The sequence below is a fragment of the Branchiostoma floridae genome, chromosome 15, assembly GCF_000003815.2.
Source record: "Branchiostoma floridae strain S238N-H82 chromosome 15, Bfl_VNyyK, whole genome shotgun sequence".
In the NCBI taxonomy this organism is placed as follows: Eukaryota; Metazoa; Chordata; class Leptocardii; order Amphioxiformes; family Branchiostomatidae; genus Branchiostoma; species Branchiostoma floridae.
Genome location: NC_049993.1, coordinates 18,255,657 through 18,278,156, shown reverse-complemented (window position 1 = coordinate 18,278,156; position 22,500 = coordinate 18,255,657). Strand labels below are relative to the sequence as shown.

The 22,500-nt window shown below is 45.7% G+C and overlaps 2 protein-coding genes across 2 annotated transcripts in view; one reads left to right on the top strand and one right to left on the bottom strand.

The window, feature by feature from the left end:
- The window catches only part of LOC118431604 (NXPE family member 3-like), a 7,328-nt gene extending 2,590 nt beyond the window's left edge, over nucleotides 1-4,738 (top strand). Inside the window, exons 5-10 of the mRNA XM_035842845.1 lie at nucleotides 1,105-1,282; nucleotides 1,564-1,750; nucleotides 2,887-3,007; nucleotides 3,321-3,426; nucleotides 3,891-4,189; nucleotides 4,598-4,738. Of these exons, the coding sequence (XP_035698738.1) occupies nucleotides 1,105-1,282; nucleotides 1,564-1,750; nucleotides 2,887-3,007; nucleotides 3,321-3,426; nucleotides 3,891-4,189; nucleotides 4,598-4,738 (1,032 nt within the window). The remainder of the gene's footprint in view (nucleotides 1-1,104; nucleotides 1,283-1,563; nucleotides 1,751-2,886; nucleotides 3,008-3,320; nucleotides 3,427-3,890; nucleotides 4,190-4,597) is intronic.
- A 2,574-nt stretch (nucleotides 4,739-7,312) lies between these two features.
- LOC118431831 lies at nucleotides 7,313-14,137 on the bottom strand. Its single transcript, XM_035843219.1, has 3 exons — nucleotides 13,138-14,137; nucleotides 8,339-8,440; nucleotides 7,313-8,006 (listed from the first exon to the last, which is right to left on the bottom strand). The coding sequence occupies exons 1-3, from the start codon at nucleotides 13,917-13,919 to the stop codon at nucleotides 7,865-7,867; spliced, it is 1,026 nt and encodes a 341-aa protein (XP_035699112.1). The 5' UTR covers nucleotides 13,920-14,137; the 3' UTR covers nucleotides 7,313-7,864.
- Nucleotides 14,138-22,500: the final 8,363 nt, after the last annotated feature.

Here is a 22,500-nt window from a genome sequence, read left to right as displayed (position 1 = left end):
TTTGACACTGAAGTTTGTGTGAGTGATAAAGTTTTGAGGGCGACGCTTCCGCAACATATTTTACCATATTCAGAGCCGAAGGCCGGAAGGCTCAGAGAAATTTTGAAATCTGGACCCTTTGAAACGCTATTTCCTGCATTTTCAGGGGTTCTATCTGGCATTTGACTTCGGGTGTAAAGTATAACAAGATTACGTAGACTTTCTTGGTAACGCTTAACGGTGAATTCGGGATAATAAATAACGATTAACGTTGAATTAAAACGACCAATAACGCTTAACGAAGAATATGCCGATAACGATTAACGTTAAATTAGAGCGGGTCGGTAACGATTAACGGTGAATTAAAATGGCTTGTAACGCTTAACGGAAAAAGGCATGCAGACCCTCTTTTTTCGTTTTCGGATAGTTTTAAAGAATACTTGCAGATGGATGTGCAAAAGTTACATGTATGTGTGACGGCTCGTTCAGTGCAATATAAGCAACTGCTGACGCGCCACGTACCTGTGAAGCTGGTGTGTTACATCGAAGGGCCTTAATTTACATTTCTTACATTTCATGTCGGTGTTTTGTGGTTTTCCTGTAATTAATACAGGGAAAAGGTCATTGTTAAACGAATGAGAATAGGTTCGATTTTTGTAAAAGTCCTATGAAAATCTAGACCGAATCTTGATGACTGAGACAGACTAAAACGTGGCCAACAAGCAAGAATTTTCCCATTTTTTAAAAGATCTTTGGTAACCCCTAGTTTGAAGTCACAAATAAAAAATATAACCTCCATTCCATGACATTTCATGGAGGTAATAACATGGTGTCATCGGAATCAAGATTGACATTGAATATACCAAATTTTACACTATCTTCAGTGCTAGCTTCAGTTACTGTCCCGCGGTCTGAAATCCAAATTTGCCTCAACAGTGACGGGGGGCGATACAGGTTTCCAGGTATTTGACACCGTACCGGAGTCCCGTGTTCAAAGTTATAGATAGAGTGGGTCATATACATGTATACTGATAAAGGTGGAGAGACGACTGTAATTATGGTGCAATGTTTGGTTGATGGAATCGTGCTAAATCTTTGAAAAGTTTTTTTTTTTTTCATCCTCAGAACGGGACCTATACAGCCAGGTTCCGTCTGTACTGGCCTGGAGAGGTTTACTTCCGGGTCGTACTAGTACATCCGGCTGAGGGGTGCTTCCTGCTGAAGCACATCTTAGAAACCTGTCCTCTCAGGCTGACCTTCAGGAGCGCCTTTCAAGGACAAGGCAACTTCACTGAGGAATCAGGTACACTTCTTTGATATTGGAACAACGCAACGTTGTCATGGTCACAAGAAAGGAAAATGTTTATATGTAAAAAAAAGTTACGATGCTGTAAATTTTACTGAAATTGTAGAATGACGACATAATCAAGTTCGACGTGAGAAAATTACATTTTGTCCATTGTCTCATCATTGTTTCTTGGGTACCGGGTATTTGGAAACATTCATCAAACTTGGACTGATTTCACAAAGAGGTCCTTCCAGACATTGCCGTGTCTTCTCTAAGATTTTTTACGTCTCCACTAGAATGTAACGTTTGGCTGGAGTCCGGGACTCCTCACTGTGACTACTCGGATCCCTACGCCGGTGTCACGTGGGTTTGTGACAAGCCCAGGACGTTGTCGTGCGACAGACGTGTCAATCATTGGGTGGACTATGAGGCCTCCTCCGTGTACTGCCCACTCAGCGACGGGCAAAAGGATCTCATCAACATGTGAGTTGTGACCGCAAAAATCATCGTTGCGCATGATTGGCAAAAGGAATGTGAGTCTTCATGTGATAGGGAGGCCAAAGTCAAATGTTCCTGGGCAGCATTTTGAAGGCACACAAGTAAAACAAGAATAAATAATTGCTGCTCATTGAAACTATTACAACCGTTAAAATGTACCACGGAGAACAGTCAGTGAAAATTTCAGAAGCAAACGATGTTAGAAAATGGAATTTCATTGGCTTTGAAAATGGAAAAATACAAATATTGCTCTCATAAAGCACAAAGAATGTGTACAGATGTGTGCATGATGTGAAAGAATCATCTCCATTATAAAAACTGTATATCTCTTTTCCAGAGAAGGACAGTCGTTTAAAGCAGTATTAGCCGGGTCCCCTGAGTTCGTACACGTGAAAACCATGGGTATGTATGTAATAAGCCATTTTACTGTTGTTCTTATCTATTTGGAATCTGCTTGTATGATCATCGACCATCAAAATAGGAGCGAAGAGCTCTTTCAAATGTGGCCCTGAAAATCATCTTTAACCTACATAACAGTCGAATGATGCGCTCCATATGAATTTCATTTTTTATAACCATTCTAAATTTTTAAGAACTCACATTTGGATGAATACGGCATCCACAATGCTTCTCTCGGTGTATCATGCGTTTTTTGTATGTTTGTTTGTTTGTATCAAAAGGTAAAAAGATGTTGTCGATGTTACCCCGACCCCGCTGTGCCCCGGGACTACCCGACCCTTACCCTGCCATGGGATACTTTATCAAAGACATTTGGACTTCAACTGTTTGTAAAGTAAGACATTATCCACCTTATATAGCATTAGAATTTGTTTAGAAAAAGTGTACAAATGACTCACTCTTTCTAAATATCAGTGCCTAATTCTTACGGCTACCACTTACCTATTACAATTACACAGGATATCCTCTCATCCTATCACACCCGTAGACAAAGCACATTGCAGATGCGGGCACTTTATGCGCTTTCAATATAAGAGTTTATTTCAAGGCCGCTGTCATACAGATGTACATACATAGTACGTACTTAAGGTAAGGGAGGGAGAGGGTCAGTTTTTTTTTTATTCTTCTCACTAATTGATACTTGACATTTTCTCAAAGACCAGACACTTCAAGTCGTCTCAGTACCTGGACTGTCTACAGAACAAAGAACTGTACTTCATGGGTGACTCTACAGGGAGGCAGTGGTTCGAGCTCTTAGTGGACACCCTGCGGTTAAAACATATGGTACGTCTTCCTTCTTATATTTGTGTTACCCCCGTATTCGTATCCATTAAATGGAGTTTTTGTGTGCGTGCTTGGGGGTATGCGTGTGTTTGTGTGCATACACATGTGCGTGAGTGTTTGTGTATGTGCGTGCGTGACAGCATAAGACAAGTGGATACCAATGAATGTATGGATTTTTCTAACACGGCTGGTGGGCTATGCACTGTCCAAATCGATTTTCGTTGGGTTTACGTCGATTTGTACATAGTGATTATGAAAGAATAAAGAAACTTGTATAGTTTTGCTTTAAATTGTATACTTGTATCCATTCTAGAACACAGACCCTTTCATCACCAGGCGAGCAGGACCACATCTTGCCATCAACGAGAAAAGAAACATAACGGTTCGCTTCCGGGTCCACGGCTACCCTCTGCGAACAGGTCAGGAACTAAGCTTTTTTCTTTGACATTGTTTTCTATGGAAACTCTTGGTCAGAGTGGAGCGGTTTTCTGCTAGACAGGAAAGAACTATTCCCGATAGGGTCTTATTCCTGCCATCCATGTCCGAAACTAGAAAACATGTCCCTGAGAGCCAGCCATGATGTTTTTCCTCCAACACCTCCAGTCGTCTCTCAACATCAAATATATGTTTGAAGCCTCAGCCAGTCAGGGTAGATAGAGGCCAAGAAGACTTGCCGTACTCAATGAGTGTCTGCCCATCAGATGTACCAAGGTGGCTAAATATACCCCCACCACTTATTTATCCGTAGCTGCCCCCTAGGCCCTGGGTACGTCAAATATAACTTTGCAGTAGGAATAATGTATAGAAGTTTGAGGCTTCGTTTCCCCTGATCTAAACCTAAAAGTTGCATGAAAGACCTCGTTATTGTCCACACTACCTACAGGTGGCCTAAACGTGTCTCACGTGAACTTCCTGGCCAGAGAGATTGACACCATCCATGGCGGGCCGGGCTACGTCCTGGTCATATCAGTCTGGGCTCACTTCACCTCCTTCCACCTGGACATCTACATAGAACGCATGCGGGCGATTCGGGCCGCCATTTTGAGACTTCTCTCAAGGTCACCGGGGACGTTGGTTGTTCTAAAGACGGCGAACACGCGCACGGGAGTTCCGCGGCTCAATAGCGACTGGTACGCGCACGTCCTCGACAGACTGCTCAGGAAACTGTTCGAGAACCTGAAGGTAGGGATTTTTCTTGTTGAACCGGAAAAAAAACGGACATGAAAAAACCAGTGGACCGGATGTTGGACCGATTAGAAAATGAACAGATTATACCGGCACTTCGGAGGTAGGCGTGTTTTGAGGCTTACTGGTCCATGAAAATAGCAATAGCGAAGTAGAGGAGAGTTGATAGTCATTTTTATCAAGTTTCTACAGTCAAAATTGGTCTTATTTAACAGAGGCACTTAGCGTTGTTTACGTGAAGATAGACTACTCCACCAAACAAATTTCTTTGTAGCGAAATAGACCATTATTTTGAGTATTGTCCATTCACAATTAGGTCCAGGTTTAAGTCCGGACCTGTACCTGGTCCTCTGGACCTGTACCTGTACCTGAATTTTCTGTACCGGTACTCGCCCCTACCTACAGGTGGTTATTCTGGACGTGTGGGACCTGACTTTGGCGCACCGCAACAGGGATGAGATTCACCCGGTTCGTGACGTCGTCAGACAAGAAGTACAGCTTCTGCTGTCATTTGTATGCCCAGATTACGAGACACAGAAAGCATAGCGTTAGGGCTATTACAGGTGCGCGATGCCAAAAGCTCTGCTGGTTGGTCATCCTTTGTTGCCACCATGTCAGATTTTGACAATATGATAGTGCCATCTTATTTCTGGTTGGAATTTGATCCTCCGCCGAGAAAAGCAATATCATCACGCAAACCTGCGCGTCTGTGCTTCTGAAGATACTGCACTCTACTTAAAGGGAGATGCCACGTCATTGACCGGACAGATGTAATGATGAAAGGGCGTAACACTCAACCGACTACCGGCCCTACGGTCTATGTTAACCACTGACCATTCAAGCAAAATATTTTTCCTTAATGTTCTGTAGTGTTTAGTAAGTTTGCGATGATTCTGAATACGTAATTACTAGTATCAAAAAGTTCAAAGACGCCATATAAGAGTCGTATGATATAATACATAAACGGAATTTACTTCATAAAAACACAAAGAATTACCGTAAACGTCGAAAAAGTAAAATTATACAGCAATATACAAATGCTTCACATCCTTAAGTGATGGGCCAACCTCATTACAGACCCCATCCATTCGTGTAATTCTAGATATTTCGATTATGAAAAACAATTAACTTTAGGAATATATAGATATTGAAATCAAGTCTAATACATGTCATTGCTACTTTTACATAACAAGCGTCATTCTCACACATTGTAGTAACAACTGAAAGCGCTAGAGGGCGCTTTTGCTACAACAGGCTGATAGATCTGTAACCTCACGTGATTGATCTTTGATGGGTTAAAAGAATAAACAAATGAATGATTAATGAACGTATGCATCTGCATCTGCATCTGCATCTGCATAGGATACCCCCAAATGACCCCGCGAGGGGCAAAAGTAGGGGGGGGGGGAGCTGAGGCTCCCGGGTTAGGGCGGGCAGGCCGCCTGCCTGGCACGGAAGTGCTCAACGTTGGGAGCGCTTACAACCGTGCCAGGCAGGGCATTCCACTCGGGAATTGTGCGTGGGAAAAAAGAATGTTTGTAGATATCGGTGCGTGCAAATATGTGTTGATATTTGAAGTCGTGACTACCCCGGGTACGCCCTTGGGCAGGCTTCAGAATATTGCTGGCGTCTATGTTAATATTATTGTTGACTACTTTATAGAAAAAGGTGAGGCGGGCGTTCCTCCTCCTTTCGGAGAGAGGGCGCCACTGCAGGTCTGAAAGCATTTGTGTCACGCTGCTAGTCTGCCGGTAGTCATTTAGGGTCACTCGGGCTGCCCTGCGCTGGACGGCCTCCACCGCCTGTATCCCTTTGTTGGTGTACGGGTCCCAGACGATGGCACTATATTCCAAGTGAGGCCGTACCAGCGCTTTGTAACAAGTGGCCTTGACCCTAGATGGACAATGGGTCAAGTTGCGCCGAATGACTCCTAGGACCTTACCAGCTTTGCTAGTGGCGTGGTTGATATGGGTGTCCCACCGCAAATCGTCGGACAGTTGTACTCCAAGATAGGGGTGGGACTTAACACCGGTAAGGGCTTCTCCACAGAGGGAGTACTGAGTTATGATGGGGTGCTTTTTACGGGTGATATGGAGGATGTGACATTTAGAGGGGTTGAACGACATGAGCCAACGATTTTGCCATTCTGCATGAAGAGGTATGAAAGATGGGTGGATATATATAGGCATGAAGGAATGAGAAATTGAGTCATGAAGTGAAATGTAAATGGAATGCATGATGACAATGAAATGAAGATGGAGGGAATGAGGGATGAAAGGATAGAGGATTGTATGGATGGATGAGTTGAAAGATTAATGGATGAATTGAAGGATGGATGAATGGATAAACGATTTGGATGAAATAGACGAAATGGACAAGGAATGAATGAGTAGAAAGATGGATGAATGGATGGAGAGAGGAATGGATCTGGATGGAAAGATGGTAAATGTCAAGAGGAATGAATGGATTGAAAGGGATGGATGGGTGGATGGATATGAATGGATGGACAGATGATTGGATTGGATGGACTGAATGAAGAATGGACGAATTGAAAGACGGGCGAATGGATAAAGGGTTGGATGGAAGAATGGATTGGATGGATGGAAAGAGGAATGGGCGGATCGATGGATGGATCGATGGCAAGAGGAACGGGTGGATAAGCGGATGAATAGATGAAAGAATAAAATGATGAATGGGCGATGGTGGTTGGTTGTTTCAGCCTTCAGGAATGTATAAAATTGGGGCTATACAATTGCGAAACTTGATAGTCTATACGCAGGCACAACTTTTCTTGTCTTTCTATGGCCCCACGTACTAAATTAGATACACAATGTTTCATCAGAATGAAAGTAGAGTTGTAATTATTATCTCGCTCTGCAGGCCTACCTAGCCTGAAGCCTCTACCAGGATGGTAGATTTTTTTATTAGCCAAAAATACAGATAACAGAAAAATAAGCTGGCCGTGAACTACAGATCGCAAACTGTACACCTCGGCTAGCTTACTTTTATGGAATGGTATTTTTAGCCAATTTCTGCTATTTTCTAGCGACCTGTGGGGCCTGGTGTAGGCTAGACTCTATTTGGCCTCCTTCGCAGACTTCTATCAGCACTGTCTTTTTTTGGGGGGGGGGGGGCTGATTCACAAATTCCAACATCGGCTAAGGTTCTATAATGCCGGAAGAGGGTCTGGCCATGAGGATACTTCCTCTCCCGGCATAGCAGTCCAAACTATACATTTTTGGTAAAAAAGATGACCCCAAAAGTGCCATAAAATCAATTCTAGGCAGAACATTCAACTGTATGTGTGCCAAATTCCGTGCGTTTAGACAATTTTGCAAATTTTTCAGCTATGCCGCTGGATTAGAGAAAGCCCATGTCCAAAATTTCGAATCAGCGCTCCCACAATAAAACAGAAAACAGCGCTTCAGAAAATAATTTCATCAGGTTGGTAGATCATAGGACATAGGAGTGTTCTTTTACACAACCAGTTTTTCTCACCTGCTGACGTTTGGCGGCGAGAAACAGAACTCCGGTTAAAAGCTCTGAGGAAGATGTCGGACAGACATCAAAACGTCAGCAGGTGAGAAAAACTGGTTGTGTGAAAGAACACTCCTATGCAAAATAAAACAACACTGCTAGAAGCCTTCGACTGAGGCCATTCCCTCCGCAGGTTTAGGCGTTGTAGCCGTAGCTGTAGACTCGGTCCCAGCCGTAGCAGGCCACCGGGTCGGGGATGCAGCCCCACCCGCAGTAGTAGGGGATGACGCAGCACGAGCAGCGGGCCGAGTGGATGTAGCACGACAGCGAGGCTATCCTGGGAACAAGAGTGCAATAATACGTCATCACAGAATCCCTTCACAATGATTTTATCAAAATAAGTATGGTCACAGAAAATAGAATAATAAGTTAGAGAACAAGAACTTTTTCTCAACTTATGGCGCATTTCACATTCAAATGTGTTTTCCCCAGGTGGGTATGACATAAATTAAATACAACACCGTTCCCAGCAATCCCGCGGTTTAGGTCACCCTCGGCCATCGGTGATCCGACCAGCGACCGGGCTGATACCTCGGAGAATACGGATTTATACATGTTATATTCTCAATATACACTGTACAATTCTGTAACTGTCACGGTCCGACTGACCTGCAGCAGCCCATCCTGTTGGGCTCGTCCCGCACGCTGCAGCACCCGTAGTCTGTGTTGCGGAGGAACCAGCCTTCGTAGAACTCCTCGCACCCCGTCTGTCTGTAATGGCATCAGGGATATGTGCATGTTTAATTAAAAGGTTAGGATACACTAGACCTTCGTAGAACTCCTCGCAACCTGTCTATCTGTAACGGTATCATCAGGGTTATGTCAGTAAGGTTAGGATACACTAGGTCTTCATCGTAAGTAGCACTTGGCCTCACACCCCGTTTGTCAGAAAAGGCATCGCGGCACATGTCAGTAAGGGTAGGATACACAAGGCTATAGGCCTTCATCATGAGTACCCCGTCTGTCTATAAAGGTATATCATAGTTACATCAGTAAGGTAAGGATACACCAGGTCTTCATCACAAGTAGCCCTCACACCCCGTCTGTCTGTAAAGGCATCGCGGCACATGTCAGTAAGACTAAGGGCAGGATACACTAGCTAGGACTTTGTCATGACTGCTGTAAATGCAGGAATGTTCGCGGTGGATTAATGTTCGCGGTTTTCGCGGCGGCCGCTTCACCGTGAATTTAAAACCACCGCGAATATTTTTCCATAACAGTAAGAGACTACAGTGCATGGTGCTACCGCGAAATTAAAACCACCGCGAAAAGTCCATTTTCCCGCTACCGCGAAATTAAATCCCCGCGAACTTAAATACATTTTATAGTATCTCTAACTCCCCGGCCCGTCTGTCTGTAAAGGTATCAGGGTTCGGTACGAGTTAGTAGGGAAAGGATATATTAGGCCTCCATTATGAGTAGCCCTCTCAACCCGTCAGTTTGTAAAAGTTCCAGAGATATGCGTAAGCTTTGAAGTTTTCAAGTTAAAGAAACAGACAATACACGTCTAGGATGGCATCCACAGCAGCTATAAACTTGACGAGGCCCTCCCCAGCGCCCCAGTACCGTGACCATGTTTGTTGACACGCACCAGACGGGGGATCAGGTCAGGGTTACCCCTCTCAGTCAGGACACAAGTCAGGTGATTCCCGTGTCTAAACAGTGTCAGGTCGTCCATCCGAGCCGCCCAAAACATACCGTCGCTATGGCAACGGATGGAAACAGGAGGGCCGGTGCTACCGGTTCGTTTGAGGACAGACGGATCCCTTGAGCTCCTTTAAAGAATATAAACACTTGTTGCCGTATCTTTGAGCCGGTTTGCGTTGCGGTCTGTTTCAGTGGCGTTTTTAACATGCTTTTCAGATCCCCTGACCTGTATCTTTGTTGTTGTCTCGAATTAGTAGGTCACATTAAGTTTAATGGAAGCTATTATATGCATTTGGGCCAATTTCCCCAAATGAAAAGTTGTGTCAACAACGTTGAGCAACGATGCCCTGCCTTAGATGATGACTTCGTCAGTTTCTACCCATCAATGGCGAGAGTACGGATTCGGAAGTCCTTCGTTTTCCTCCAGTCACGTTTGCGACCGCATTTCTATCACATAAGCGACACCTAGCTGCAGTGTGCAGTATTGCCATGAGTAATGTATACTAGTACATAGCAGAATGACTGCCGGATTGTTGGCAAGTGGATATCTCTTGGCTATATTTAGAAAAAACACAACATAACCTAAGCCTACAGAATGTTGAAGGTGTGTCTATCAGTTCAATTTGTTTTAACTTCAAAGCTCTGCAGCTGGGAACGATTAGTCTCACTGTCAGCAATGATATACAAGTACAGCCTTTGAAATGCATCTAATATCAACACTATGGCATACAATACACTGCATATAGGGCAGAATTTACTATTGCAGTATATACCAGTAGTGCATGTAATCCTATTGAAAAGTGGAGGAAAAGGGTGTCATTATCTCAAGAGAAACAAAACTTCAAACCACAAAAACTTACCTTCAAACGCTAACCTGTTCTGTCAAGTGCCAAGTACAAAGAAATTCTATACGGCTAGAGTCAAACAAGATTGTGATCCCGCATAGATTTTTTTTAGAGATTCTTTGTGTTTTGTTGCCTTTCTTATCATATTTTCGTTTCCGAAAGCTACCCGGCCGGGCGGGCCCCGGGGTGGGCATTGAGACACAATCAGAGCGCGCACCCTTGCCTTTGTTCTGAAGTTGATGAGACTGGACAGAACAACAGCTACATGTACGTAATACAGTTAATTGAGTCTCTTAGGTCGGCTTGCTGCACCACGTTCTGATTAACAAGGAATGACCTGGGACAATGGTGAACAGGATCAGAGAAATATATCGGGAGTGCGGACTGAAACTTGATATGGAATCCCGGCAGGGTGCAGAACAAAGACTTGGAGCTGATCCCATGTGAGAGGTCGAGACCTTGAACTAGGGAAGAAGACAGAGAAGAAAATTTGGGAAGACCTTGAAGAAAGGAAGGAAGACCGACAGATCTTCCCGCAACAAGACTGGCATTGTGACAGTAAGGAAAGAAGGAGAGAGGACGAGCCCGAGGGAGACAGGGAACGAGAGAATAGGAGAGAGAGAGAGGGGAGAGAAAGGGAGAGGGAGAGAGAGAGGCCTTGAACAAAGGAAGGAAGACCGACAGACCTTCCCGCAACAAGAACGTGATTCAGGTGACAGTAAAGAGAGAAGGAGAGAGAAGCAGAAGGAGATAGGAAAAGAGAGGGGGAGAGACAGAGAGAGAAAGGCCTTGACCAAAGGAAGGCTGGCGGACCTTCCTGCCACAAGACATTGACTTTTGTGCAGGAAAGAAGAAGAGAGAAAGAGAGAGAGGGGGGAAGGGAGAGGGAGAGAGAAAGAGTAGAGAGAGAGAGGGAGGTTACAGAGAGTGAGTAAGAGAGAATAAATGAGGAAGGGGTAAGAAATGTAGGGCTGGGAGAGGAATTAGCAATGATGTTCGTGATTAAAAGATAGCAGATAAACCAGCCATCCCCTTTGATACCCACACTACCTCCAATCTAAGATCATGTAACGCCAACAGACAAAAAAGACACGCCTCAAATTTGCACATTGGGAATCACAGAAAAACAAAATTCAGACAGAAATACATCCGCGCAGTCAAAAAAAAAACATGCTCCACCTCCTCAGCTTTAGATTTGGCAGTACCATTTATAAGCTATACATGATGGATGGAATACCACACTGCAGGAATGTCCTGACTGAAACCCAGACATGTACCCTGCTGTGAGCTGCCCTTAACTGCTCCTGACGTCTGTGTATTGAGCTACTTAAACAGTACACGGATCTTATAAGCATACATCTCGGTACCCAGCCGTCTTGAGTTATCCGTGCGCAACTTTCCCCTTCTCGGATCAGGTGTGACACCTGCAAGTGTTCTGTGGCGGCTCACTTTTGATCGCCTTGCCTAGACTGCCAGGGCCCAAAGTACTTTCTTTCTGTTACCCATTCCTGTCCTATCACAGCATCTTATTAAACTGTAGTGTGCTTTGATTGTGATTCTTGTACATTACCCTTCTTCCTGTAATCTGAAAACGAGATATCAAAACCGGACGTTCAATTGCAGTACCCTACAAACTCGCTAGGGGGCCATAATCTAATCGTTCGTTTTGTTTTGCCAACTTCTACAAACATATAAAATATCATCGGGATCCAATCGGGACTTCAGGAATGATGCTGTGCACAGACGAACAGATGCAAGACACACGCACCTGAAAAATAACCTTCTTGGAGAATACAAATACAAACTGCAAGTGTAGGTGGTATTTCAAACGCTGTCTTCTTGATTGACTCCTGATCTGCGCTTAATACCTAACGATACCTCCCGTGCGACACAAATCCGGTAACCCCCACTAACCACGCCCAGCCCCCCTCCCCTCCATATGTTGGACCCTAAGTGTTATTTGTCGTCTGTGTTTACGTAGTACGGAATCTGCAGTCTGGAATGTCAATCTGGGAAAACCTGGGCCTGTCCAGCTTGTTTTGACAGCACTGCCAACAAAGCAGTACGTGTATGCAGTGAGAATAGAAATCTTCAGGAAATCAGATAACTTTAAAAAAAGCTCGATGTGCTAAAAGTCAATATCATGGCGCTTTTCCATAAAGTTATTTACCGATACAAATGGCACTAAAATTGAGAATATCCCTAACACACATGTACAACTAAAGGAGCCGTTGTCGTTTTTCTTAACTTAAAATCAAGGAAAGGATCTAAATGCGGTTATTTCACTGAAGCTGTGGCGGTGTCGCTGTGGCCAAGAGATTTGACAGAGCGCTGAGCGAATTTCATCAATAAAAGAGTAATCTTTGTACGCTTTGTGTGTTTTGTTGTCCTCTAAGTAATATTTGTACGTTTTTCATTATAAAGTCAATGGTAATGCAGATACAATTTAGAACGCAGCGACGCTAGAAACGTACCTCAGTCCAGAAGCGTGCCTCAGACCCGCGTATAGGCCTACCTTAGTCTCCAAGCAGACCCTACGGTGCCTTCGAGATAGTATCAAAGCTGGCAAAGGAGTATAGCCGGCCAAAGGGAGATAGCCGGCCAAAGGGAGTCAAACGGGCACCTATACTTAATCCCTTGCCAGCTTGCTTGGAGACTAGGCCTACCTCACATTTCCAAACGGCGGCTCGGCCTGCATAGACCAAACCACACAAGACGTAAAGAGAATACTAGAAGTCGCAGGCATTATATGTGTACATTTGTACGTACACATTCCTTTTTTTTCGTTTCCACAAACAGCCCGGCCAGGCCCCGGTGACGCCAGCCTAATGCTTCTCTTCCATAAAACTACCGTTACTGATTACTTTTATACCAAATGTGGTATAATAGTATATTTCTAAGTAAATTCCACCCCACCTGCATGACGGTGATCCGCAGGCCACTTTCCTGGCGATCCTCTGCGCGGTTTTCCACCAGGCCACGGGGATGTTCCCGTAGGTCCACTGGATGTGCCCCTCGTACAGCTCCGGCACGTCCAAGTACAGCTCGTCCACGTCCCTGCTGTAGGACCGCGACCCGCCGAACGCCTGCCGGCGGACCCTGGACGCGCTAGCCACCGCCGACTTCACTGGGACCGCCCGGTGGAAGTCCTCCTCGCACGAGAACAGCCCGTTGCCGTGGACGTAGGACAGGCTGTCCGTGCAGAGCGCGTCCGTGGTGTTGAGTCCGAGTTTGCCCAGCCTCTGCGCCACGCGTGCGATGGAGAGATGGTACATGGGCGCGAAGCGGAGCTGGCTCTTCTCCATCTCCTTCCCGTGAGTGGAGTTGTAGAGGCGGTGGACCAGCCTGTCGTACACCTTCGCTACTGTGCCGAGCTTCAGGCCGGCCTCGCCGGCCCGTCGGAGCAGCTGGCCCGCCTCCCCAACCACCTTCTCCCGGAGGCCCGGTACCTGCCGCTGCTTGAGGTACTTAGCGGGAATGTGCAGGCGAGAGAGAGTGTAGACGCCTTCATCTTGGACCACGCCGATCTCTGAGACGATCTCGTCCTCCAGAGCGGTCGACTCGACGACAAACTCTCGGCCGGCCTGCTTGAACCTCCCGAGGACATGCGTGTCAGGCTCCGCTGCTAGGAGAGTGAATCCTGACGAGGACGCGACGCTCAGCGCGGCAACCGCGAGAAAAAAGCAAAACCCGCTCATTCTGAAGTCGTTAAGTAGTACGTAGTCGCTGTGCCCTTCAGCAAAACCAGACGGTACCCTCACAGCAAACACACCCTTACCCTTGTCCCTTCTCAATCGCTTCTGTGTGCCTCCAGACTGTAAATAAACAGTCGCCGACCCGCAAGACCACCGCACAGTAGCCAACTCAAATTCCCTCCACAAGCAGGGTGTACTGTAAACGCATTTAAGTTCGCGGGGATTTAATTTCGCGGAAGCGGAAAGAAGACTGTTCGCAGTGGTTTTAAGTTCACGGTAGCACCATGCAATGCCATGGAAAATGTTCCCGGTGGTTTTAAGTTCGCGGTGATTTGTAATGCCAAAACCGCGGACATAAAACCACCGTGAAAATTTCTGCATTTACAGTACACCGCCGGGTACTCTAAGCCGCCAATTCCGGATCGCTTTCACGAAATATTTGACATTGACCGCAAACCGTCTCACGGGGGCATGCAAGCGCCAGTTTTTTTACTGAAGCGTTCGTATGCGGTGCATCTGTGATACTGTGAATGTTGTCATTTTCGCGATGTCTTTTGTTTGTTTGCGGTTTTCGCGATACATTCTTTGCCGCGAACTGTAAATACCACAAAAGTCTTCTGTCCGCCCTTTATATATTCCTTTGATTCGACCGCGAGCTCAAAACCAACGCGATACTCCATTTTTCTTTCCACTAAGACTTTTGGTAGTCGAAAATTGTTTTAGTAATTAGGATGTTAAGCTTTATTCTATACTTCTAGATGGTACTATGTTTAATAGTTGTTTCCATGCATTGTACCGTGTAAGATTGCCGTGCAATAGAGTTTTCATTAACGTTAATTTCTCGCGAACCTCAAGGCGTTTACGGTATCTGTACTAGTCTTCGGTGAGTCTATAGGGACTGCACCCTTTGTGCGTATCGACTCCAGCTGGAGACATACGGCCTGTTGAAACAGACATGTGAGACCCTCCTGTGGACTAACACGGAAAGCCGCAACGTAAACGAGACTCTACCTGACTAATAGTACTAGGGAAATTTGGCCAAGTTTAGGAAGTAGGAGGCTAGTAGGAGTTGATTGGCCTATAGTTGGATATACTGCAAATGAATGACTGAAACCCATAGTAACTTATTTGTCCCTATTTGGGCAAATTCTTCTCTTTTTTTATGCAGCTTTTTTTGGTAGCGTGCATAGTCCAGTCGTTAGCGGCCCTGCCTCTGGAACTAGAAGCCGTGAGTTTGATTCTGGCTGTGTCGCTCACCCGACTGCGCGCTACTGGAAAGGGTTGCAGTCCCTGGGACAGGACGTTAAGCCGTGGTCCACTGTTCATTGTGCTTGTTTTAAAGAGCTAGGGGAATTTCCACAGTACAACAAACCTGTAAACACTGTACATAGCGTCTGTCTTCTCTGTCATGACCAATGGAAGACTAGCTCTTCAGTGAGCTAAAACTGGTTCAATATCACTTTTTTTTCAGCTGACTCGTCAACCTGGAGACTAAACGAGACAGCGGCACGCACGGAGCTGCCCTCAGACCGGGGCTGCACAGCGTGCATTAGCCTCCGTGCAGACAGAAAAGACAACCTTACGTCAGGTTATCTTAGATTAAGGCTTTAAGGCCAAGCGAACTTGATTTTGGGGTTGACATCCGCACATGCATGGCTTTTACATTGTCTACTATAAAGGGCGCGGTCACGTACTTCGTGCGATCGTCTTGCGATTTTAATGCGGTAGGATTTTTAGGCAGGCTGTGACAGAACCAAACACCGACAAGGATCCAAGACAGCCTTTTGTGTTGCAAGACAGCTGTACTCTGAAGAAAACATGCATGGATGTCTGCAAAAAAACACCTAAAATGACAATCGTACGACGACCGCACGGCTTTGTGACCGTGCCCTAAATGTCGCGCTTCTTGTTCAAATCCGTCGTAGAACGTCAAACGGTTTGGATGCTTTTGAATTTTCAAACGGGCTGTAAAATCCCCAAGAAGGATCTAAGATAGCCTTTCCCGAAAAAAAAAGAAGCAAAAAGGACTTTCGTATTATACATGCACGCCTATCGCAACAGAACGCGTACGACGATCGCACGATGCCACAGACCTCCAGTCAGATTCGTCGCTAGACAGGGCTACGATAGTATTGCCCGTCGATGGGTTCCATAAAGCTTCGCCAAAAACCGCGCCAGAAATAAAAAAGAGATTATGCAACGAATGTAAACGACCCTAAATCTAGTCACACTTCAGAAGCAAGCTGCTGTTTATACCATCACCGGTTGTTACTCTAGACGTCGTTAAGAGACTTAGAAATACCTAGGTAATCCCCAGGTGTGTATATCCTTCAACATCACTTTTATCCATTGTGTATATCCTTCAACATCACCTTTTTATCACGTTATTTCCGTAGCCTTTGCCTGAGGGGAGAAGAACTGTGGACTACATGTGTGTCTCTCTGGGTCCGTGTAGTGTATATAAAACCAAAACAGCTCAGTAAAGCTGGCTGGAGGCAGGTAGAATAAAGTTTATGTAGCGTGGAAAGGAGGTCAGTAGTGGAGTAGAGTAAAGCTGTGTATGGAAAGGAAAGTGATCCCGATCCTGTTTTAGCTCACTGAAGAGCTAGGATCTTCGACAACAGAGGAGAACTGGCGAGACCAGGCCATAGCCAATGCCAGGCTCTTGTTTGGACATCTATACTCTCCAAGCACAGGTTATTTTAGGTTCTGGCTGTTTTTTAAAACATTTTTAGGCGTGTTTTATTTCGCGGCCGCGAGACATCAAAGAAACAGTACAAAATTGAAAGCCCGATACGAACGCCTAAAACAAACGTGAACGAACAGCCGGAGCCTAACCTCTGCTTGAAGAGTACTGCGGTATATTTGCCGCCCTTTATATATTGGCTCACTACTCGAAGCCATCAGTAAAGGTGGTACATCAAATACCTATAGGTAGCATGCTGACAACTGCTCGCCGCCAGCAGAAATAGTCATCTCAAACCGCTACCTGACCTCAGACGGACCCAGCGATGAGTCCCGTGTGTTTGGATGGACGCCATGGCACGTGCCAGGCACTACACCAGTGTCGGCTCAGGTTCGAGCAGTGTTCTAGCCAGCCTGAAATTCTGTCGAGCACGGAAGGCGTGCCAAATCTAATGGATCTGAGAGAAGTTTGAAATCTAGATCCTCAGAAACGCTATCTCCTGCATTTTGAGAGGCAAATTCTGCTTGCAGAGTAGACTCAGCTTAGGTTCAATGACATCTGTGCTGAATCTTATTGCAAACTTTCATTTTCAAAATATCTTTACATGCTGTTTTTTCAGTGTACACCACAGAAGACGAAATGGGCATTTTTTTTCCGTCGAACCCTAAAACCGCAAGTTTGGCACGTGCTAGGCGACTGGGCCTATCGGCTTACTTGTAGGTTCGAGCCCAAACCGCAAATTTGGTGTGGGAGGGAGGGGGCGCGAGGATCAGCAGGTTTGACAAATCACTCAGGGATAAACAAAAACAGCAGGGTTGGCAGGCAGAGCAACAGGGGGCAAAGCCACAAGGTTGGCGCACAGAAATAGGACAACCGAATATCAGGTAAACTGGGGTAATAGGCTAGGAAAGGTAAAGCAGGCTTGATGCCTTCTCAAGCTATTAAAAGCTTTCGCTACTTCTGGCGTTTACATCAAATACACTGGATCAAGTCTACTCTACTACGTGTGTTGAGCTCTTTTATGTGTAGAGGTTTTATTTGACGCTAAAGATTGACACGCAAGTTCCCTCAAACACGGGGCAGCCAGCTTTACGTCACTATCCGAAAGGACAATGCGATCCTTTTCCAGTCGTGCCTAGACCAGTACGCGAACTCGGGCCGCTAGCTGTACGGTTTGGTAGAAGAGAAAATCAAATCATCGAAGCTTAAACGTACCCGAGGACAGGTTCAACGACGAACGTCTTCAGCCCTCTCCATTATCCTCCGCCAGGCCTTCCTACGGGGGTGCAAGGATCGTAGCACTCGGCAAAAAAATCGAAAAACTGGCCAGGGGAGTCAGTCAAAAAAAGGGCCACGCTTCTAAAGGTTTATGTTTCCCCGGTGTGGCTGACCAATTCCTCTGGCTCTGGTAGCAAAACTCCCCTGGCACTTTTTTCCCTATAATAGACAGCGTAGTCAGTCTGATAGAGACTATTTTTCCATCACGAGACAATGAGAAGTTTGTACCACACACTAGTACGCGTCTGTTCTAAGAATGCTCTCAACTAGCTGTGACAGTCGTAAATTGCTCGTAGTGAATGTACCAGGGGCATTAACCGCACATTTACAGACACGTTCTATGGTCCTGTGTGTTTGGTTTGCGTCTTCATAACTAGCTAAGAAATCTCGCCGTGCGGCAGGAATTTCCTTAGTACCTAGGTGAGAAAGGAAAACTGTTATGTCAACTATCCGGTTACTGTACGTACATGTACAGCTTCTCAGTGCGTGATTCGTCGTGTACTAAATGTCATTACCTAACATGGCTTGGCAGCCACTGTAGGGTATGAATTATATAGAAACGGATATGTTCATGGTTGTCGAGATTTTGAAATGATAGACCACCTCGTAGAAGTCATGACAGTCGTTTTAATCGTACTGTTATTTACACAAAGTCTATTGCATCAATACTTGAAACTTTGGCCAAGGAGGTTAGTTCCGTGCTACACAGTTGTGATTAAAGGAATAGGAATCTTTATTGCAAACTCATGCCCGAAGGCTAATTGCAAAAATACATGATAATGATACTGAATGGTGTCAGGCGTAGTTATCTGTTATGGCTTGTGAAAAGGCCGCGGTTTACTGGAAACGCCCGGTATTACGGCTTACCGTGACAGAGACCCGGCGCCCGTACGTGTGCTGGGGAGGGAAGCCTGTCTCGACAAGCACACGGATCGGTATCGGGCCATGTAGCCGCGTTGTACAAAAAATCCCGAATAACTACGTCTGACATCGTGTTAGAAACTTCTCCCATGTACGTGTGTTGGGGAGAGAGGCCTTAAAACTCGACAAGCACGCGGATATTTAGGCTAAAACTCGATGTTTTGCTTGCCGGGCGTGCGGTACGCCGCCATTTTAACACTGAAGACTGGTGATGTTCTGCCGCGCGGGCGGCTTTTTTCCAACATGCCTCAATTTTTAATAAAAAACTATCATTACCTGGCAAGGTATGACGTTTGTCGAGAGCACTGACGGGGTTAAAGTTTTGGATGTTGTGATTTAGATGAACTAGAAAGGGATTTGTCGGGTTAGCGGCCGATTCCACGGGCCGGCGGGGGTGTTGGAGGGACGTCCCCTATGCCCGATGACCATACCATTTCCGGAGGAGCGTCCCCTAATTGAGGGAGAAACATCCCCTTTCCAAGAGGAGCGCCCCCTTGAAAGTCGAGGAGTGTCCTGTTTTCTGGAGTGTGCACATTCGCGAGGGATGTCCCCATTCGATTGGTCGGGGTGACCAGTGTCCGTACCACTGTTCAAGAGGCTACGGTTGTAGTCAGTCAGGAGAAAGGGATTTCCACTTGAAGCCTCATTGACATTGATATGAGATGATATTTTGGTCTCTCCTCCTGACGATGCCATCAAATCAAAACCATAAAGAGGACAAACTGTTTGTGTGGTTCAGAAAAACTTCACTGCGGTCTGCTCATTAACGATATAACTCTTGTCTGCTTGGTACCGTGAACCACATGGCCATCCCAGCTTTACGACAAGTAATTTGAACACACAGACACATGGCGCGGAATACCTGCGCGTTTGTTATACGTATACCTCGGGTTGAAATCTATGTCGCCATTGCTATTGCTACTCGTCTTTCAACTTACTATCATCCGATACCCTTTATCTTGGCGTGTGCCAGTGAAGTCCTGTTTTATCAGCTATCATATACAGTACATATCAATTTAGATGAGACGTTGCATTTGCGTGGCGCGTTGGTACACCCGATCCCTCGATCTCGGAAGTTAAGCAACGCGCGGTCCGGACAGTGCTTGGATGGGGGACCAACCAAGGACATCCGGATTGCTGTAGCCTCACAAAGCTTTCCACGAAATCGTCTTCCGGGAGGGACGTAAAACGGGGGTCCCGTGCTCGAGGAGGTGCCTCGACCACGTTAAACAGCCTCACTACCCTCACTTTGGGTACCTACTGGCTGCAAAATACACCCGATATTATTATTATATGAATTCTATTACTTTGAAGGATCGAAACTTTTGAAAAGATATTCGCTGGAGGAAGTCTATATGGAGTTTAAGATACTTTTTGATACCTAATATCAACAACCAGTCACAGCTCCGGAGACTGGAACGCTTCTTAAGTTCATGCCCAAATTTGGCTCGCTTCGTAATCACGTGACCACCACCCATCCATCACCCGGACAGGTGTGCGTATTTACCCTGGGTACGAGACTCCACATTCCGGCTGCCAGCTCCCTCAAACAAACCGGAAATGCCTCTTTGTGGCGCTGTTGACAAAACAGTGGTTTGTATCCAGAGCGCAGCCTGCGAGCAGACCTGGCCTCCCAACTTCCAGCTACCGTTAAGTTACAGTTGCCCGTACATCAGTAACAGATGCTTAGGGGTGGCACCCATCTCCATTGCTGTAGCCCTTGGGCCACACATTTGTGCAAGCCACAACAGCAGAGGGCTGGTCCGCTGGTAGTGATGTGTGTTTAACTTCCATACTATTCCTCATTAGTGCTGAGTGTTAAACAGAGAAAGCAGCATGTACCATTTTTAAAGTCTTTGGTATGACTCGGCCGGGGATAGAGCTCACGACCTACCGAATGCAAGGCGAACACTTGACTCTACCCACTCGGCCATGGCACCGTCCCTAGTCTCCAAACAGATGTCAAAGGGCGGAATCCCGTTTTCTTTAAAAGAAAGGGCCGTTGCTCTAGCTTCCATCAGCAGGCATTTGTACGATTTTGCCTTCCTACATCTGCTTGGCGATTGGTCGCCCCACGTTCTGTGCGTTTAATCTCCAAGCAGATGTTTGGCGAAGATGATCGTCACTTCTTACAGGAACTTTTTTTGAGACCCAAAACCCTCGGAAGGCTAATAGGCCAGAAAATTAGCTTTGAAGTCAGATATCAAAACATCAGTGCGACAAAGAAAAATCGGAAATGTGTCTACTGAATTAACAATGGCGTGTGTGTGTGCGTGCGTTAGTGCACGTATGTATATCATCTAAAAGAAGTACAAAGAGTAGCAAAACGTCATACCAAAAGCTTTCATCTGATGAAACCTCCCTGGTCATTCAAATCAAGCCAACATTTTCTTTTAAACATCTGCTTTTAAACTAGAAACAGTATCCCCCGCAACCTGAAGTCACCTTGTCAGTTGAACTTCAAGATGCCTTGCCGTAGATTTCATACTCCAGTCATAACACCCCGCTGAGGTGTCAAACTTTTCCAGACAAGCCTAGGGCTGGAGCTGCTGTTTTTCTCATAAAAACTGCTCATCCATCAAAGCAAAGGTAAAAAGTTCAAAATCATGCTGAACTGAGTAGCGAACTTTGACAGGAAGTTAACGACGACATAGTTCAATAACGAGAGCGCTATAACTCATGTCCTCCCCATAGAAGTACTGTAAACGAGCAGGTTTTCACGGTGACTTTCGTGATAAGCTCTGATCTTCCACACGAACTTCTTTAATTACAACCACTGTGCACATGTTAAAGAGTAAAACCCTCCATAGCAAACTTTTCAATAGCGAATTTAAACCCACCGCGAACACTACTTTTCCTTCTTACCACGAAATTAATTTCCCGTGAACATAATCCCCCTTTACGGTACCTGATATTTTACTTAAGACTTCTCACCTGAACTTAAATTGGAAACGCCTTCTCACACAGGATTGCAAGGAAATAGTCAGACTAAAAGGAGTTCTAAGGTCACAGCTTGTTGAAGTTAAGCTTTCAACGTTGAGGCTTCCTGAGTTACATTTACGGGGTGCGGACTGATATTGATCCCCCAGTAACCAATATGCGTCCTGTCGTATTCGGTTATATTCTTTTTGATTTATTTGTTGGGTTTAACCGGTACTATAAGGAAGGAGTAGAAACAGACAAAAACAATATATACAAATATCCTGATTCCCGGGATTTGAATCCGCGCCGTCAGATCACAACCCCAGACGCTAAACCGTTACGCCAAAAGGCTTAAACACGGGAACTCCAGTTTGAGCCCAATTTTTGCAACAAGCTATTCAAAGAGGTCAAAGTGTTCTCAACCTTCATCTAGCCAACACACAAACATGGCCACTAATCCTATTCCGTGTTTATTTCCTAAGAAAACTCAGCCCTTTTGAAGTCTCCCTCCCGGCTATTTTTGCCAACCCCACACCCCTGGCCCGCAGATGTGTGACCCTAGGAACCAGGTTCTTCTCACATGAAACAGTTTCAGTAGCACAGAAACAAACTCTCCGCTGTTCCTGCTCCAGACGGACCCAGGGTCAAGGAAAGGTGACTTCTCTCAGGATGGACATAAAACAGGCTGTCATCATGGGTTACAGACAGAAAGAATGTTTTAAATTGAGCTGTGTGCATGGCTCGCGCTGTCTGAAGGAAACTCCTTCCAATTTCAGC

What these genes read in the sequence shown, in the direction of transcription:
- LOC118431831 (XM_035843219.1), bottom strand. Translation starts at nt 13,919, where the DNA reads ATGAGCGGGTTTTGCTTTTTTCTCGCGGTTGCCGCGCTGAGCGTCGCG. An exon ending in TGCGGATCACCGTCATGCAG is followed by an intron (nt 8,441 to 13,137) that starts GTGGGGTGGAAT and finishes ATGCCATTACAG; the next exon opens with ACAGACGGGGTGCGAGGAGT. An exon ending in AACAGGATGGGCTGCTGCAG is followed by an intron (nt 8,007 to 8,338) that starts GTCAGTCGGACC and finishes TCTTGTTCCCAG; the next exon opens with GATAGCCTCGCTGTCGTGCT.